Here is an 18,010-nt window from a genome sequence, read left to right on the forward strand (position 1 = left end):
GCTAAGCAGATTTTTTAAAAATACATTGGGAATTTGTGGTACAGCCAGAATGTTCTCTCCATTTGCATATATAACGTCTTTATTTAAATACTTTGTAGGAAAGATATTGTTGTAAAAGTTTACTTTGAAGCTCATCTCGGCTTGAAATCTTCTTAATCTTTTCTTCTGAAATCTCAAAATCTGTATAGTATCAAAATGGAGCATAACTCTAGCTATACCAGAAACAGTATAATATAAAAGTACTTTCAAATGGAGTCTTAGTTCAGATTATTTTTGATTAGTGAAAAATTGCATCTGAAAGGTTCTAATATTTTAAAACCATATTCAATACTTATAAAACAACAACAACCTGCCTACTGGTTTTAATTGATGCTCTGTTAAAAGGCAACCTTAGTTTAAATCTATTTCCAAACCCCTAAAATTCCTTTTTTAAATACCGAAGGATACATAGGCTAAGGTAACACTTCAATAAACAAAGCTACTGCTAGCTGATTAATAAAACAAATTAATTTATTTTCATATTACAGTCATTGTATTCTCAAAAAATAAGCAATGCATTCTTAGGGTGGAATTCATCTAACCAGCTCAGCCAGGGCTTTCCCACATCGGCTCCCCGCACTAAGGGTGAGAGATACATCACTATATCATTCAAAACCATCTTGTGATATCAGTTTAAATTTTTTTGACCTGGCAATATATTGTGAATCATTACGTGTGTGCGCTTTACAAAATTCACAATGTGGGGGAAAATGTGAAGCCAGCCAATGCTTCTCTCGATTCCTGCAGCCCCTGTTAACTCTGCCAGCTCAGTGCTCTCCTGCCTCCTGCAGGGACAGCGAATCACAAGAGTTGTTTAGTTGTTTAGTCGTGTCCGACTCTTCGTGACCCCATGGACCAGAGCACGCCAGGCACTCCTGTCTTCCACGGCCTCCCGCAGTTTGGTCAAACTCATGTTCGTAGCTTTGAGAACACTGTCCAACCATCTTGTCCTCTGTCGTCCCCTCCTCCTTCTGTCCTCCATCTTTCTCAACATCAGGGTCTTTTCCAGGGAGTCTTCTCTTCTCATGAGGTGGCCAAAGTATTGGAGCCTCAGCTTCAGGATCAGTCCTTCCAGTGAGCACTCAGAGCTGATTTCCTTAAAAATGGATAGGTTTGATCTTCTTGCAGTCCACCCAGCAATTACAAGAGTAGGTGCCAGCAAAAATCACAATGTGGGGGAAATGGTGAAGCCAGTCAGTGTCTCTGCATAGCTTCATCCTTATTTCAGGCATCATGATATATCACAATGTTTAGCTGTTGATATGACACGATGTTGATTACCAGATATTGCCTGGCCCTACCCCTTGCCTTGTCCCCAAATTGGTTCTGAGGGTTTTTGGAGAATCCCTGGAACAGTGTGCTGAGAGAAGAGGGGAATCGTTCTGTCTGGAATGCTTGTGCAATGAGGGAAGTGTTGAATTCCCCCCTTAATTTGGGCAACTTTTGGAGGTTGTCTCAACCACACAGCTCTTTCTGTTTGCCTCAGTCTACTCAATCTACTAATCACACCTCTTAATTAACTATATTATTTATTATTATTTATTGAATTTATATACCGCCCTATACCCGCAGGTCTCAGGGCAGTTTACAAAATAAAATCAGAATATAAAACCACAAAATACGTAATCAGAATAAAAATGACAACCCAATAACCCCCCCCCCCAACACATTTTAAAAGGACATGGGATGTCAATCAAATCAACCAAAGCCCTGGTTAAAAAGGAATGTTTATTATTATTTATCTAAAGGGAAACTTTGGTTACTAGCTTTGGAGTCATCCAGGATCAACCAGCTTGAAGTTAGTTTTAACATCCTGGTTTGTTCCAAAGCTTGTAACCATAGTTTCCCAGTTCACATGAAATGGGAAACTGTGGTTAATTAGAGGCTTCCTGGCTTATCTGTGGCTTGGACAAAGAGAGGGAGGATCAAAGGGGTTCTAGCAGCAGGCAAAAGGCAGATACATATCTTGGTTTAATAAATGAAGAAACAATTGCCAATATTATTTCTCAAGCTTGTTGTCTGTGATTGCAGAGGAGGACTTGAAGATGTGGAGGGGTCAAAATTCATTGTTTTTCAAGGTTCTCATTTTGAGCCACGCTGTCAAGTGTTTTGTTCTCCAAGATCTGTCCCAAGTTTGGGGGTATCAGTTTTAGAATAAGAATATTGTTGCAATATATAGAGGTGTACGTTAACAGCTTGTAACTGGGCATCTGCTGGTTTCGTAAACACAGCATGCCAGCTTTATTGGTTCTGTGAACTCAAATTGGCAAGTTAGCTATAGCATTACTGTTCATGTTATCGTTGAAGTGTCCCTAAATGCTGAATTAGGTTCCTTCCTGCCTTCCCTCATTTTATTTGTATACTATTTTCTGACACAAAAATCATGCTCAAAGCAGCTAGCAAAAAAAGAAACAGGGATGCATTTCAAACAAACGCTACAAAACAATTTCATTATAACCCAACATAGCAAAACAGTAACACAGTGACATTTTCATAACATAGCAAAGCGAAAATACAATATACAAAAAACCACATTTCAGTACTGTAAATATAATATTAGCAACATGTTGCATACAATAGCAAAAAAACCAAGGGAGCTTCACAGTTTCTCTTTAGTCCCAGAAACAGCCCCCTGTGATGTTGCTCACAGAAGCTTCTTATAAGGCTTCCAAGGAGAAGGGTGGGGTAGCTAGAAACACTCTTCCCATTATGAAGTTGCCCTCATTGATGATAAGCTTCCAAACACAACATTCTACTTTGGTGCCGGAAAGCTGGAGTTGCATATCAACCTTAATTTGCAGGTTACCACTGGTAAAAGTTTCAAGTGTACATGGGGTTATATGACACCTGACCTCTCCATTCCTTGTGTTGCCTTCAGCCTGCTGAATCCAGTAACAGATAGTAGCATGGAATAAGCAGGTGTTAATGTACATCTGACCATAGGCTGTTTGCCAGACCTATAGAAAGCCTTGTTAATGTTGCCTTGAAGTGCAACAGAGCTTTGTTTGGACCAGCTGAGGTGCCTGTGCTCTGCAGGTTCCCATGTTCTAGCGCAGAGGTAGCCAACATAAGTGTCCTTCAGATGTTGTTGGATGCCAACTTGCATTGGTCCACGGCAGCATGGCCTCTGGGCAGGGATGATGGGAGTTGTAAGCAAACAATATTTGGAGAGTACCGCATTGGATGACCTTGTTCTAACCACTCAGATGCAGTCACTCCCTGAGAGCATCCTTGCGTGAGAGCTGGTTCCACTGTGAACTCTTGGAAGTGTTTCTGTTAACTTCATTACTTACTTGTCATCTACAAAGTGTCACTAGGGCTGCTAGAACAGAGATTGTCTGAGACAGGTTCTGCCTCACGCTTCCTAATTTGTGTAAAAAAAAACACACCCAAAACTATCGAGTATTGACTTAAAACGATTGCCTGAATGTTGTCTAAATGGTTGCTGCAGTTGTAAACGAAATGATTCTGAATACATATTTGTGAACCTCTTGAGACTTTTCAAAAACAAAAGAATGATAAATGCTTTTTGCATACTCAGGTGACAGAGTCATAGATGTAGGGTCAGAATGGCGAACTTTCAGCAATGACAAAGCAACCAAAGACCCGTCTCGAGTTGGAGATACCCAGAATCCTCTTCTGAGTGACGGTGATCTGACTACAATGATTGGCAAGGTAATATAAATCACGAAATGCATTAATGCACAAGATCTGTACAGCAGCAGGGAGATTTTGGCAGAAACTTGGATATTGTTGCTCTTAAAGTGGCAGTGCAAAGTTGGGGATAAGCAAGCTGTGCACAGTGTTAGAAACTGGGCTAGAAAACCTATTCATGACATGGCTCTTGGGACCTGGATTGTGGTCATCAAAACAGAATGTCTAGTTGCCTTTTTCTCTCCCCAATTCAGCAGCTCTTTCTGTTTACTTTTTCGTAGATAATTTGTTTGCCCCCCCCCCCCAATTTGTGGTATTGGGAGAGTTGTATAGCAAAACAGGTTGTTCAGTGAACACAGAGGGACTTACATTTAGGCATGTATAGGACAGAGACACCCAGTGAACTTCATGGCTGAGTGGGGATTCGAGTCTTGGTTTCCCGGGTCCTAGTCCTACAGACACTCTAACCACTTCACCACACTGGCTCTCACTAGGGATAATGTTCTTTTGGCAAAGTCACAGCTTCTGTGATAGGTGGAGCTGCCATTTTCTTTGCTGAGTTCTATAAGGGCAGCACTGTTTTAGACTAAAGAGGAGGAAGCTTACAGGCAATGCCACCCCCTGGGCTGGTTGTCAGACGAAAGCCAAGTGGGGCTTGATGAAGCCATTGAGGTTGGTGGGGCCCTTGCTCAATTCACCCTAATGGACCAGCTTCCACCACAGGTCTTGAAGAGATACTGGAGGCAGTACTATCCCACTGGAGTTACCACTGCTGGATTTGACCTAGCTCACGAGGCAATGACACTCCTGGATTTGGTCTTGAGCTTTTGTTGCATTTGCAGGCTTTAGCCAAGTTATCTATAAACCAGTCTGTAAACCAACTGATGCCCAGCAAATGGCATCCAAGTAACCCCTCAGGCTTATTTAATTAACTTCTCAGGAACGTAAAACACACACATACAAAAAAACAAGAAGCAGAGCATATACATTGTGCTAATACCACCACAACACAAAGTTAACAGATTATTAAACTGGGGAAGGGAGAAAGATGGGCGCACTGTAATTAAAAGCTTATGCAACGATGGCAATAACTACACCATTCCCAAAGAAACCTATTTAAGCGTGGAGAAAATGTTTAGGGCTGGGGCACTGATGAAGGGGTTGGGGGAAAGAAACGAGCCACAACTGAAGCCCTTTGATAGGGAAATGTGCAGAAAACTGTACTCATAAACTGTTAAATGTGATGTTTCTGGATGCAAGAGAGATGCTGCACCTGGAGAAAAGGAATTGGGGAGGGGGCAGGGGAGGTGGTCAAGAGAGATTAAGAAAAGCCAGAGTTGACTTACATCTGCCTACTAACATTAGAGAGAGAAAGCCGGGAGCCTACAGTACTCCAGAAAAGCAAGAAGTGCCATGGCAATTTAGGAGGCCAGCAGAAGCTGCAATACTTAATGAGAAAACTTCAGAGATGTGGGGGGGGGATTGTGAGAGCAAAGGGGAGCGGGAGAGTGTTGGTGTTTGGGTGCTAATACTGCACCCCTCATGGTAGGCAGGTGGGCAGGCGGGCCAGAGAGCCGTCCTTGAGCGTTCTAGAACGAGCCGGGCTCCATTCTCCTCGCACAGATGGAAAGCTGCAACAGAGGAAGAGAGTGAGAGATGAAGGAAGTGCTGTGCAAAGAGCCGATGCCTGAAGCAGGAGGAAGTAAAGTTTGCAGCCGCAGCAGAAGCATCAGGCACTGCAATGAGAGCCTCTGGGCTCAGGAAGCACAAAACACTGGTAGACCCCAAAGCTGGCTTGAAGCTTTCCCAAAGAGAAAGGAGGTGTTGCCTGCCCACTCGCATGTTGGCCTCCACCCAGCCAGAGAGACGCTGTCTGCTTGCTTGTTCAAAATTCCCCAGGTACCAGGCACATTTTGCGACTGGCGTGAGTCGAATTGCCACCAAGTGAAGATGTCTTGTTGGCAGGTTTGGCGACTGACATTTCCACCATCTGGCTGGTGTGCAACAACGTTTTCTGATGAGCAAGCCCCAGCATCAAAAGACGCTGCTGCGTGTCAGCTAACCGGCCAGTCTATGGAGCTATCTTCCCACTATTTTTTTCTGGATTGTTTTATTTGATGTTAATATGTTGTAAACTTCTTTGAGGTTTTTTCTTCAAAATATAAAGCAGCATAGAAATGAATGACAATGACAGTAACAATAATAATAAGCCCCAGCAAAAAAGACTAGACTAGACAGTTTGTTGTGGCGACCGCAACATAGGTTTAAGGCACTATTTGGCGATTAGTTTATATAGCTGAGTTTCTAACACTGCTTTCTTGACCTCCATGTTCGCACAACTACCAGGGACTGGTGTTCCCTTCATATCCATAAGGCGTGCTGTGTAGACCCCAGTGCTCATCAACTTTATCTTGTTTGAACATAGAGTTGTACCAGCTGTGTGGTGAAAGAAAAAGGAACTGAAGCATGCTCTGTATCACTGAGATGTTTGTCACTGCTATTTTGGGGGTTGCTGACTAGTTTTCCTTTCCAGATCACAAGCAGTTTCCGTAGCTGGAAGAACTAGCAGTATCAGGAGATGGTATATAAAAATAGCATAACTGATTATATATTATTCTGTATAAGGTGTGTATCATCTTTTGTTCGTTTTTATTTCTCCCATGATCTCCCCAGTCTTTTCAAACAAGGATTGAGCTCTGACCAGGATGCTATAAGGTTAACTAGTACTAATAGAAGCCAGAGTTTTACAGGATGCCATGTTGTACAATGATAGACTTCAGCGTTTCTGTGAGAATCCATGTTCATGTTAGAGAAAATGTGGACTCCTTTGCTCTCACGATTGTAATGCAGACTGGTCAGGCAGTCATTAGTGGACTGCCTACATGGCTGTGTTCAAATATTCCATGAAGCCTCCGCTCTTTGAACCTTCTCATAGTCTTGCCCAAAAGTGAAGATGAAAATGCAGGCTATACCCAGATTTCATTTTTGTCTGGTGAAGAAAAGTGGTTGGGAAAGGGCTAACTGCTGCTTTGTCCAGGGCTTAAACATTCTGGTATCAGTAGGTGATGAGTGGACCTCAAAGAAGCAAGATTCCTGCAGAGGTGTAAGCTGCGTTACTCTCTTTTATTGTGCTGGGAAGGTACCGTAGAGGCTCTACCTCAAGAGCAGCCAGCTTGGTAATATGGGCTGTGAAAGACATATTGAAAAATCACTCTTTGCAGGACAGCTTCTGGCTGCTGAATTCTTCTGAGCTGGCCAAGCAGGTGGCGCAGGAAGCCTGGCAACCAGTCACCTGCTTAGCTGACTAGCCCTGCAGACAGAAGAGATCCCAGACAACAAAGGACTGTCAAGGTCACGAGTTTGGCAAGGGGTCAGAGCCCCCTGCAGCAGGAGGAAAAAACCTAACCCCAGGGGCAGTGGAATTAGAAGCCACCTTGCTAAGGGTTGCTCCCTCCCTGTAATCAACTCTTTCAATATGAAAATGGAAGATATGTGTTTGGTGTCCAGATGCACAAAATCTGGGAATGTTTGGGAAGGCGACCAGGTTGGTTAGGGCAGTATTTTTTCCTCTGCTTCCAGACATTGTCTTCTGTTGCTACATGCACCTCTGGTGGGCTTCTTGCTTGCTGTGTTGTTTGCCCAGGAAGAAACAGTGGATTTGTTACGACTCTCATTTCCTCTTTCTGTACCCTATCCCTGCTGTTTGCTGTCCACAAAATGTAGTGTTTGCTTCTGAAATTGGAATAAAGTGAGTCCACTGTAGTCACAATTGAAAACCTATGTTGAGCCATTCTTGGAAAATGTAGAGATGACCAGAACTTTGCTAGGTTGTGCAGTGTATATTACATGTGTTTTTCATAGAGAGCAACAGCTGGACTAATGAGCAATATAGTCTTGGCATTTACGTAATAGAGCAGGGGTTGTCAACCTTTTTTTGGACCAGTGGAAACATTTTGAATTTTGAAAGAAATTTGTATTAGTGGTTGAACTAAATGAACATGACTAACTTGGGTGCATCAATTCAGGGGGTAAAACATAGTTCGATACAACTGCAAGTTGTTGCTTTTTTGAGTGGGTAGGGTTACTGTGGGGAAAGTATTGCTGGAACTCCCTTGGCCTGATGTGGGACTTCCCATGTAAGCAACCGGGACTTCCTTTCGCCATGAGACTACATGAAGTTGGAGTGATGTTGGCCTTTGAAGAACGACTGAAATAAGGATGGCAAAACACACTAAAAGTTGCTTTACAAGTGTGCTTTTCATCTAGAGCAGAAATTCCCAAACTTGGGTCTCCAGCTGTTGTTGGACTACAACTCCCATCATCCCTAGCTAGTAGGACCAGTGATCAGGGATGACAGGATTGTAGTCTAAAAAATCGCAGGAGACCCAAGTTTGGGAAAACCTGATCTAGAGAATGAAAGAGGGTCATTATGACTACCGTGTCTGTAGTCTACTTGGAAATAGTGACAGCCACCTGAAGGCGGTTGCATTGAGATCTGTTTCTAATGACTTCATTACCAGGATGTTGTAATTTTGTCGTTTAGTCGTGTCCGACTCTTCGTGACCCTATGGACCAGAGCACGCCAGGCACTTCTGTCTTCCACTGCCTCCCGCAGTTTGGTCAAACTCATGCTGGCAGCTTCGAGAACACTGTCCAACCATCTCGTCCTCTGTTGTAATAGGTGTTGCTTATTGCAGCCCCTGAATCCTCACATAAGTGCAAAAGTGGTCTTACTGTGTATATCTGGTACAAATTCTAGCAGTCTCTGACACATTGTAAACCCTTCTTCTGCAGGGCACGGGCGCAGCCAGTTTTGACGAATTTGGGAATTCAAAGTATCAAAACCGGAGGACCATGAGCAGCTCCGACCGCGCAATGATGAACGCGTTCAAAGAAATCGCTAGCATGGCAGACAGAATCAACCTCCCCCGAAATATAGTTGTAAGTTCATGCCTCCCTCTCTCAAATTGTTCTGGCGTTTACTTAGTTAGCATAATATAATGAGCGCATGAATTTTTGATATTATTGCTAATTAAATGGCCTGGAGTTAATTAAATTTTGTCTGCTTGCTTTGAAGGATCGAACCAATAATTTATTCAAGCAAGTCTATGAGCAGAAGAGCCTGAAGGGGAGAAGTAACGATGCCATTGCCTCCGCTTGCCTCTACATCGCCTGCAGGCAAGAGGGCGTTCCGAGAACATTCAAAGGTAAGCGGGCAGCGTAGTGTCGGTTTCATCCGGGATCATCCAAAGTATCTTCAGCTAGCATAAGCTGCCACCTCGTTCTTCAGTATCCGAGAGCAGCGAAGCAAAACCTGCGATTCCCAGGAGTGGGCTTCGTGTTTTGTATCTTACTTGCCTTTTACCGTATTTTTCGCTCGATAACACGCACCTGACCATAACACGCACATCGTTTTTAGAGGAGGAAAACAAGGGAAAAAACATTCTGAATGAAACAGTGGATGTATCATTTTTGTGCTTCATGCTGTGGCCACAGACATGTGATCTGATGGTGAATTTGGGGTGACCCAATGCAAAAATCCTGAGAATCCCTGTGGATCCATGCTTTGTAACCACGTTTTTGCACCATTGCAGCCCCAGGCAACAGTGGGTGTGTGATTTTGGGGGGGGCAGGCTGTAGCCATGGACATGCTATGTGCTCTGATGGTGAATTTGGGGTGACCCAATGCAAAGATCCTGAGGATCCATGTTTTGTAACCACGTTTTTGCACCATTGCAGCCCCAGGCAACAGTGGGTGCGTGATTTGGGGGGGGGCAGGCTGTAGCCATGGACATGCTATGTGATCTGATGGTGAATTTGGGGTGACCCAATGCAAAGATCATGTGGATCCATGCTTTTTAACCACATTTTTGCACCATTGCAGCCCCAGGCAACAGTGCGTGTGTGATTTTTGGGGGGCAGGCTGTAGCCATGGACATGCTATGTGATCTGATGGTGAATTTGGGGTGACCCAATGCAAAGATCCTGAGGATCCATGTGGATCCATGCTTTTTAACCACATTTTAAGTGGGGAAGGAAGGAAAAATACAGAATGGACAAGGAGCACGAGAGGGGTGTGCAGAGAAGCAGCTGGCTAAGAATGCAGGAGAGGGGTATAACGGGAGGGAGGAAAGGAAGGCAAAAGTTTTCCCTCACCTACCCACCCAAGCCAGCCAGCTCGCGCTCTCTCTCTCTCTCTCTAGAGACGACACTCTGCTTGCCTGGAGGGGAGGGGCTTTCCCTGCTCTTTGTTCCGTTTGAGCAAACACAGCAAGGAAACAGAGGAGGGTGGGCAGTAAGACCCTGAGGCAGAATGCAGGAAAGCAGCCACTTCCTCTTTTCAGGTTTCCCTTCTCCGAGACGCGCGATTTGATTTTTGCCTGATTTTTTTTGCCATTTGGCTCCAGGGACCACACATTCGCTCAATAACACGCACAGACATTTCCCCTTCCTTTTTAGGAGAAAAAATCTGCGTGTTATAGAGGGAAAAATACGGTAATCACTTGTGCAAATTACCTGCAAACTGTTTGGGAAGGGGGCAGTCGGGCAACCCTCTTTTCCCTGAGCCCAGTCCAAAGGGAGGAGTTACATAGAAACTGCCGTCTAAGAGCCATGCAGCCGTATGGCTGATTGTATGGTAGCATTGAGTCACTGAGTATAACATCTGTGCTTCATGGGAGCCTATAGTTATCATACACCTCTTTGCTTGATTTGATTATTATCATTTTTTGAATAGCTCTATGTTGGACAGCGCTTGGCCTGTGTCCATGTCTTTACAGGACTGCCTCACCAAGTCATTTCCATCTTCCCTGCAGAATGTTGATGCACGGTTCCCATAATTTCCACCCGAGATCAAACTGGCCCACAAATTTTAAAGTGAGAAAGGCAAGCAGGTTTAGGATCGTGGAGAATATGATTAGCATTGCATCCTAATATACGTTAATGATGTAATTTAAATAATTAAACACATGCAGCAAAGCAAATTGACTTTAATGTGCATACTATTCCAGTGAAACTTGTTTTGTGGGTTTTTCCTTTTGTGGGAAGAGAAATACTAGCTAACACTTAGTGTGAAGGGACTGGAAGAGTTTTATTTCCATGCTGCTCAGAACCTGCAGTTATTCCCTGCATTGGAAAACTATTGGTAAACATTGCTCTTTTCTCTTGCTCCCCCTCCCCAAGGCCAAGGACTGTGGCTTGTTCTTAAAATGCTGCTAATTTCTGCATTCCCCACATATTGTGCCTGAGTCCTAACGAAATCATTCTATTAAATTAAAACCTGTGCTGTGCTTCTGAGACCCAACAATAGCTCTTGAACTGATGCTCACTCCTCAGTGCAATTCCTTGGTGACTTTGAATGGAATGTTTCTCTTAAAAGTGGGTGCCAGTTTTGTTGACTACATAGACTTAGTTACATATTTGTGCTGCAAAGACTTAAACGGAGGGTTAAGCTTTAATTGGTAGCAGGGAGAAGGGACTGAGAGCATTATTATCCTTAACTTATTGCAATCCTGTTTCAGCATTAATGTTGTGGGTGGTTTTTGTGTTTCAGAAATATGTGCTGTCTCCAGAATTTCCAAAAAAGAAATAGGCCGGTGTTTTAAGCTCATCTTGAAAGCTTTGGAAACGAGTGTGGATTTGATCACAACTGGAGATTTCATGTCCAGATTTTGTTCAAACCTGGGTCTTCCTAAGCAAGTCCAGATGGCAGCAACACACATTGCCCGTAAAGCTGTGGAATTAGACTTGGTTCCTGGGAGGAGTCCCATCTCGGTTGCAGCTGCAGCTATTTATATGGCTTCACAAGCCTCCGCAGAGAAGAGAACCCAGAAAGGTAACATTTCCATTTCCCCCTCCCCTGTTAAATTTTAGCTCTGTTAAGTCATTTGTTCAGAAAGAGAAAGAGTAATCACTGATGCAGAAAGCACTATAAGGATCCTCCTTTTGCCATGATTTGGGATGTATAAGTAGCTCAGTAATAAGCCATGTGAGTAATTGCCAGGCTAAGGAGCCAGTCTGGTTAGTGTTGAATGAGCACTGGAGAGAGCCAGGTTCAAATCTCTACCTAGCTTGCTGGGTAATGCTGGGCTGAGATACTCAAATATCTCTTGGCCTAATCTACCTTACAGGATAGCGGGGCAGATCTGTGTTGTCTTGAGACCTCTGGAAGAAAGGCAGGATACAAATGTAATAAATAGCTAGGCACACTTAGTGAGCTTTTAATTATTATTATGCTGGCACCTGCATTATACAGCTTTAGGCATCAGGCAAAAATGTTCCTCTTTAACCAGGACTTTGGCTGAATGGCATCCAATGGGGTGTGTGTGGATTGTTGGGTTGTTTTCATTTTTATTAGGTATTTTGTGTTTTTATATTGTGATTTTGTGTTGTAACCGCCCTGAGACCTGCAGGTGTAGGGTGGTATACAAATTAATAATAATAATTCATTTCCTTCTGAACCATGGTCTCAAGGCAATTTACACATAAAATAATAAAAAACACAAAACAACCAGTAAATTTAAAACAAAATTAAAACTCTCAACAAGTGTCCCCCCCAAAAAACCCCCCACATATTCAGAACATGTGTGTTGTCATGCGGCGTTAGGAACATACCTTATTAAGTGGTCTAAATTAAATGTAATCCTCTCTAAAGTCTGGCATTGCCTCTTTTAGTAAGATGTTCAGTTCTGTCTAGCAAGGTTGCCATTGGTACATCCCTTAAATGGGGAAAGGATGGAAATGCTCCTATGTGGACTGATCCAGTTCTAACCACATGGAAAGCCAAAGCTCTCTGCAGATCGTGGGAGTAAAGGTTCCTCTCATCTGGGCATGAAAAACTGTAAGAGCTGAATTCATGCCTTGGCAATCAGTCAAGGGCTTTTGAAACAGCTATCAGTAATCGAAGTGCTAAAAAAAATAAAAAACAGTTGATGACAGGCTTCAGGTAGTACAAACAGAGGGGGGCGTGGGGGGTGCCGTGGTCTAAACCACTGAGCCTCTTGGACTTGCCGATTGGAAGGTCGGCGGTTCAAATCAGAGTGACAGTGAACTCCTATTGCTCTGTCCCAGCTTCTGAAAACCTAGCAGTTTGATAGCACACCAGTGCAAGTAGATAAATAGGTACCGCTGTGGCAGGGAGGTAAACAGCATTTCTGTGCGCTCTGGTTTCCGTCATGGTGTTCCGTTGCACCAGAAGCAGTTTAGTCATGCTGGCCACATGACCCGGAAAGCTCCCTCGGCCTGAAAAGCGAGATGAGCGCCACACTCCATAGTCGCCTTTGACTGGACTTAACTGTCCAGGGGTCCTTTATCTAATACAAACAGAACAGCAGGTTCAGTCAACCAGACAAAGCCAGGGATGTTTTGCTTTGCTAACCTAAATTGCTACATGAACCTCTTTATTGAAAGCAAGTTGTTCACACACACACACACACACACACACACACACACACCACTGAAGGCAATAGCACCTGGAGTAAAATCCCATTTAATGAAGTCCAGTCCAATGAGATGGTCATGGGGGATGGAAGGTGCATCTTCAGGTATTCAGGATGCGGCTTAAGATAGGAATGGAGGATCTGTGTCCCTTTGGATAGTGTAAAGACTCCAAACACTATTCAGCCCAGCCAGCCTGATGCAGAATTGGGCATTAAGCTCCAGTGACATCTGGTTACCCACCCCTGATTTAAGGCCTTAAGAGATGAACACTTGCACTTTGAATTGGAGCAAGGTCTGATTGGTAATAAATGACCATATCCAAGTGCAAGTGCAGTGTGAGCTGCCCCAACAAAAATCATATTCTTGCATCTTTCTATTGTAGTACTACATTGCTCCTGAGAAGCTTTGAGATTTTTACTGAAAGCAGCCTTTTAAAGGTTGTTTGTTTCTTTTACACTGCCTGAAGCTGAGCACCAGGAAGAATTGGAGAAACTACAGGTTGTTTTTTTGGAAACGCTCCAGCCTTGTAACTCTACTTGTCAGTTTAACTTGTCTGCCTTGGGTTTCATTTCAGAAATTGGAGACATTGCCGGAGTAGCTGATGTTACAATCAGACAGTCATATAGGTTGATTTATCCACGGGCTCCTGATCTTTTCCCAGCTGATTTCAAATTTGATACCCCAGTGGACAAACTGCCACAGCTGTGAATTTCCAAGGGTACGTCTGTAGCCCACAGAGGTTTTGATTTCGACTTAAAAGCGATATGTATAAAAACGGTACTGTTGAGCCTTCAAGTTGCGGAACTGGTAAAACTATGTGAAAAAGCCTAACTGAGGAGTCAGAGCACACATTCCAGGTGTAAACAAAATAATTTTGTGGCATTTTTTATGTATATATTAGTGAAAGTAATTATTTAACAGCCATCAATTTCCTATTGTATGTACTTAGATTTCTTTCATAGAGATCTTGGTTGTTGTTTTTTTGGAAAATATTTCAGATTCTAATTCCTGAATAAACTGTTTTCCAAAAACCTATACTGTTCTGCAAGTTTCACTGTGTGTGTCTGTCTTAAATAAACATCAACTTGGAGCATACATCATCTTTTGAAATTCTTCAGTTCCTATTCAAGCATTTTTATATTGTTGCCCAAGAACTATTATTTTGGTTAAATGTCAGGTATATTGTGGGCAGTTTCAATCCCGAGTGAACATGTGATATGTAACATTTCTGCAAGCATTTGAGCTATGACTCACCCGATTTGATTTCTGCTGCTCCTGTTTGTGGTGGTCTGGATGCTGTTTAGTCTCTGATAGGAGGAAGATTTCTGAAGACTGGTCTTGTATGAGAACAGGAGACTCTGCCATCCTTGTTCCCAGGTATGTTGTCCTGTTAATAACTAATTGAACTCTAGTACTTAAAACATGACTAGCCCAGTAACCCTACCAACAAGCCACTTCAAAAGGGACCCTTGCCAGTCTGGAAACTAGGGAACAGCTAGCTGAATCCAAATTGATTCACCCTCCTTGTTTCCTTGGCTGTGGCCTAAATTTCCAGGCATACTAATGCACTATTACAGAATATAGAAAGGGCAGTCTGGCCACACGAGGCTACTACTCCTATCCTGTCATCTGTAGATGCAATGGTATCGATCTTGTAATGCATGTAAAACATAATCAAGGAATGACTTAATTCAAGCCTTTTTTCAATTAGTATTACCAAGGTAGGGCACAATGTAATCAGCTAAGAAGCATGGTAAAATATGTTAAATATGGGTGTGCATTGGCACTGCATACAGTGGGTATTTGACTTACGTGCATTCAGATTTATGGGGGAAAATTTAAAGGGGCATAAAGTGGGTGGGGTTCTGGGAAACATTATTTTGGCAATCCCACCTGCCCTTGAACCCAATGGGTTTTGACTATACACTATTTTGACGTTAGGTGTGGTGGATTCCCCAGAACATAATCCCTGTGTAAGTTGCAGGATTACTGTATGAATTACAGGGTGTTGTGGGGGAAATTCTCACAGCTGTGGCTCACCTCCAGCCAAGAGTCAGGGATTATGGAAATTGTAGTACAACATCTGGAGGCCACGGGTTCCCCACCCATGCTTGTAAATAGGTAAGCAGTGAAGACTTAAAAGTTTCAAGTTAACCTGGTTATGAGTAAATGAGAACCGACCACTCAAGGCGATGAGGAACAGAACTTTTAGCAGTTCTGCCCTTTCCAGGCCTAAACATAGACTGAAGCAAATTAAAAATAGGGCCTTTTTGTCCCTTGAAACCATCAGTCTGATTTTGCAGGCTGCTAGGTCAGGGCTATTTTTGTTCCCTCGCTGCTCCAGCAGCATTCTTAAGCCATAATAGTATGAGGGGAGGAGCCAATGATAAGTACAAGTTTATGTAGATCTTGGATCAGCTCAACATCAAGCCTTGCCTCTGTACATTGAAAAAACAAAACAAACATCTCAAATCTTAATCTTGGTGTGCAGCCTTAACAGGATTCTTAGAACCAGGTTCTGATGTTGAGTGCGGTAAGGCTGAAGTCTTGACTGTCATCTTAGGGACATCACATAGCTTTTCCTGCCTCTGCTGTGGAATGGGCAGGGAAATTCAATCCACAACAACCAGTGTCTTAGATTCTATCTGCTCCGTGAGAAATGTTAATACAATCGGCTCCATCACAACATCTGTCAGAAAGATATTCCCAAGTCCACTGCCATTACGTTCTCTTGGATAGCATGTGTTTTTCATAGGTGAAATCTTCCAGGAAGCCCATCTAAAATACAGTGGTACCTCGGGTTACATACGCTTCAGGTTACAGACTCCACTAACCCAGAAATAGTACCCCGGGTTAAGAACTTTGCTTCAGGATGAGAACAGAAATCATGCTCCGGCAGTGAGCAGCAGCAGGAGGCCCCATTAGCTAAAGTGGTGCTTCAGGTTAAGAACAGACCTCCGGAACAAACTAAGTACTTAACCCGAGATACCACTGTATCGGTTATATCCTGCTTGAGCACTAGAATAGTATTTGCCTTGTAGCAGGCATAGGCAAACTCGGCCCTCCAGATGCTTTGGGACTACAACTCCCATCATCTCTGACCACTGGTCCTGTTAGCTAGGGATGATGGGAGTTGTAGTCCCAAAACATCTGGAGGGCCGAGTTTGCCTATGCCTGCCTTGCAGGCTCTAAGGTGCTGTACTTTGAACTGACTGTCGATTCTTACAGATACAGAAAAAACTGTTACTCCTTTTCCTGCCACCATGAATAGCAGTCTCTCTTGGACATGACTGATCAGTTGAGGTCCATAAGAACTCCTGTAGAGCCCCTTGCTTTTCACATTGAGGGATAAGGGAGATTTTGGGATCGGGGCACGTTGGTGCATAATAGCTGCAACGTATTTAAAGGGGTTGCCTTGCAGCAGTCCATGAATACATGCTGTCAGGGAATCAGGAGCAGGAGCACTGGGGAGAGAGGATTGGGAGAGCGAAGGGGAAGAATCCGAGGGCAGCGTAGGGGAGTATGACAGTGGCCCGAGAGATTCCATGAGCTTCTCCAGCGAATCAGAAGATTCCCAGAAGGGGGCGCCGATGGTCAGGGCAAGGGGGGTCCCAGGGGGGACGCACCAGAAACAAGGAGCCAGAGGGGAACCCCAAAGCAGCAGTGGAGGATCAGGACCAGTTTCCCCACCAGAGCGTAGTGGGGGGGAGGAGTCACATGTGTCAGGAGCAGTGTCTCCTCCAGAGAGGGAGTCAGGGCTGACCACGCCTCCAACGGAGGGGAGGTCAGTTGCAGCTAGCCCCCCCGATGGGGGAAGCAGTGACAGCAGCAGTGGAACGGTCAGGAGGAAAGTTGCTGGCTGGGCGCGCGCGCCAAGTTCAAATGTGCAGGCGCGCGGAACAGCAGGAGACCCGGATGGGGAACCAGCTCCTAAAGCCCGCCGGAGGGAGGGAGAAGGCTCAGGGGAATCAGCGGGAGAAGAGGCTAGAAAGGGCGGAACCCCGGCGGGCAGGCGGACCCAGAGGAGGAAGGAGCAGCGGAGAAGGTGGAGCAAGGCTAGACTCTTAAATTGGTGTCAAGGGGGAGGAGACTCAGACGGAGCATCAGTGGTCTGACACTTTAGACGTGGGGCTGCGCGCTGCGGCTCTGGAAGTGAAACTGAACTTCAATAAAGGCTTTTATACTTAACAACGAAGCAGCGTTGGTCCTTTGTGAGCTGGGACCTAGGGTAGCCCTGACAGTATGCTCCGTCCCCTATAAAAACCTCGCAGCGTGAGTTGGTGCAGCGAGGGGCAAGACTTGGTGTTTTGCGAGCTCACGAAGATAGGCAAAGATGACTACAGAGAGCCAGGTGAAAGAACTGCAAGAAGCAGTCACGACGCTTTACGCGGAAGTAGCAGCATCCAGGAAAAGAGAAGAAGAAGCAGTAGCGCTCTGCCGGGATCTGCAAGCCAGGTGGGACCGTTGGGGGAAAGAGGGGCTGCCAGGACCCAAACCGGAGGGAGTTGGCCTCGGGAAGAGGGGGGGCAGCCTGGTGGCGCACTTTGATGGGAACCTGCAGCAATACCCTAACTTCAGAGCTGACGTGGTTTACGCGCTCAATTTGCTTCGGAAAGACTTTAGAGATGAGGAAGAGAAGGTGGGCTTCATAATCACTCATTTGCATGGGGAAGCAAAAGCGTGGCTGCGGAATTTGTGGCGCGAAAAAGACCCTGCCCTCAAAGATTCCGATGCATTTATCAAAGCTATGGACGCTTGCTTTAAATCTACGGTAGATGTAGATATTGCTCGGAGGGAAATGCATGGACTACAGCAAGGGAAAGCGACGGTGAGGCAGTATCACTCGCGCTTTTTTGCCTTACTGAACGTGCTGGGCTGG

At 44.5% G+C, this 18,010-nt stretch overlaps 1 protein-coding gene across 1 annotated transcript in view; it reads left to right on the forward strand.

Annotated features, from left to right (window-relative positions):
• The window catches only part of GTF2B (general transcription factor IIB), a 28,785-nt gene extending 14,619 nt beyond the window's left edge, over window positions 1-14,166 (forward strand). The window contains exons 3-7 of the mRNA XM_083620730.1: window positions 3,581-3,714; window positions 8,488-8,634; window positions 8,771-8,900; window positions 11,246-11,527; window positions 13,706-14,166. Of these exons, the coding sequence (XP_083476856.1) occupies window positions 3,581-3,714; window positions 8,488-8,634; window positions 8,771-8,900; window positions 11,246-11,527; window positions 13,706-13,839 (827 nt within the window). The 3' untranslated portion in view covers window positions 13,840-14,166. The remainder of the gene's footprint in view (window positions 1-3,580; window positions 3,715-8,487; window positions 8,635-8,770; window positions 8,901-11,245; window positions 11,528-13,705) is intronic.
• Window positions 14,167-18,010: the final 3,844 nt, after the last annotated feature.

Source organism: Podarcis filfolensis, assembly GCF_964270895.1.
Source record: "Podarcis filfolensis genome assembly, chromosome: 6".
Classification (NCBI taxonomy): Eukaryota; Metazoa; Chordata; class Lepidosauria; order Squamata; family Lacertidae; genus Podarcis; species Podarcis filfolensis.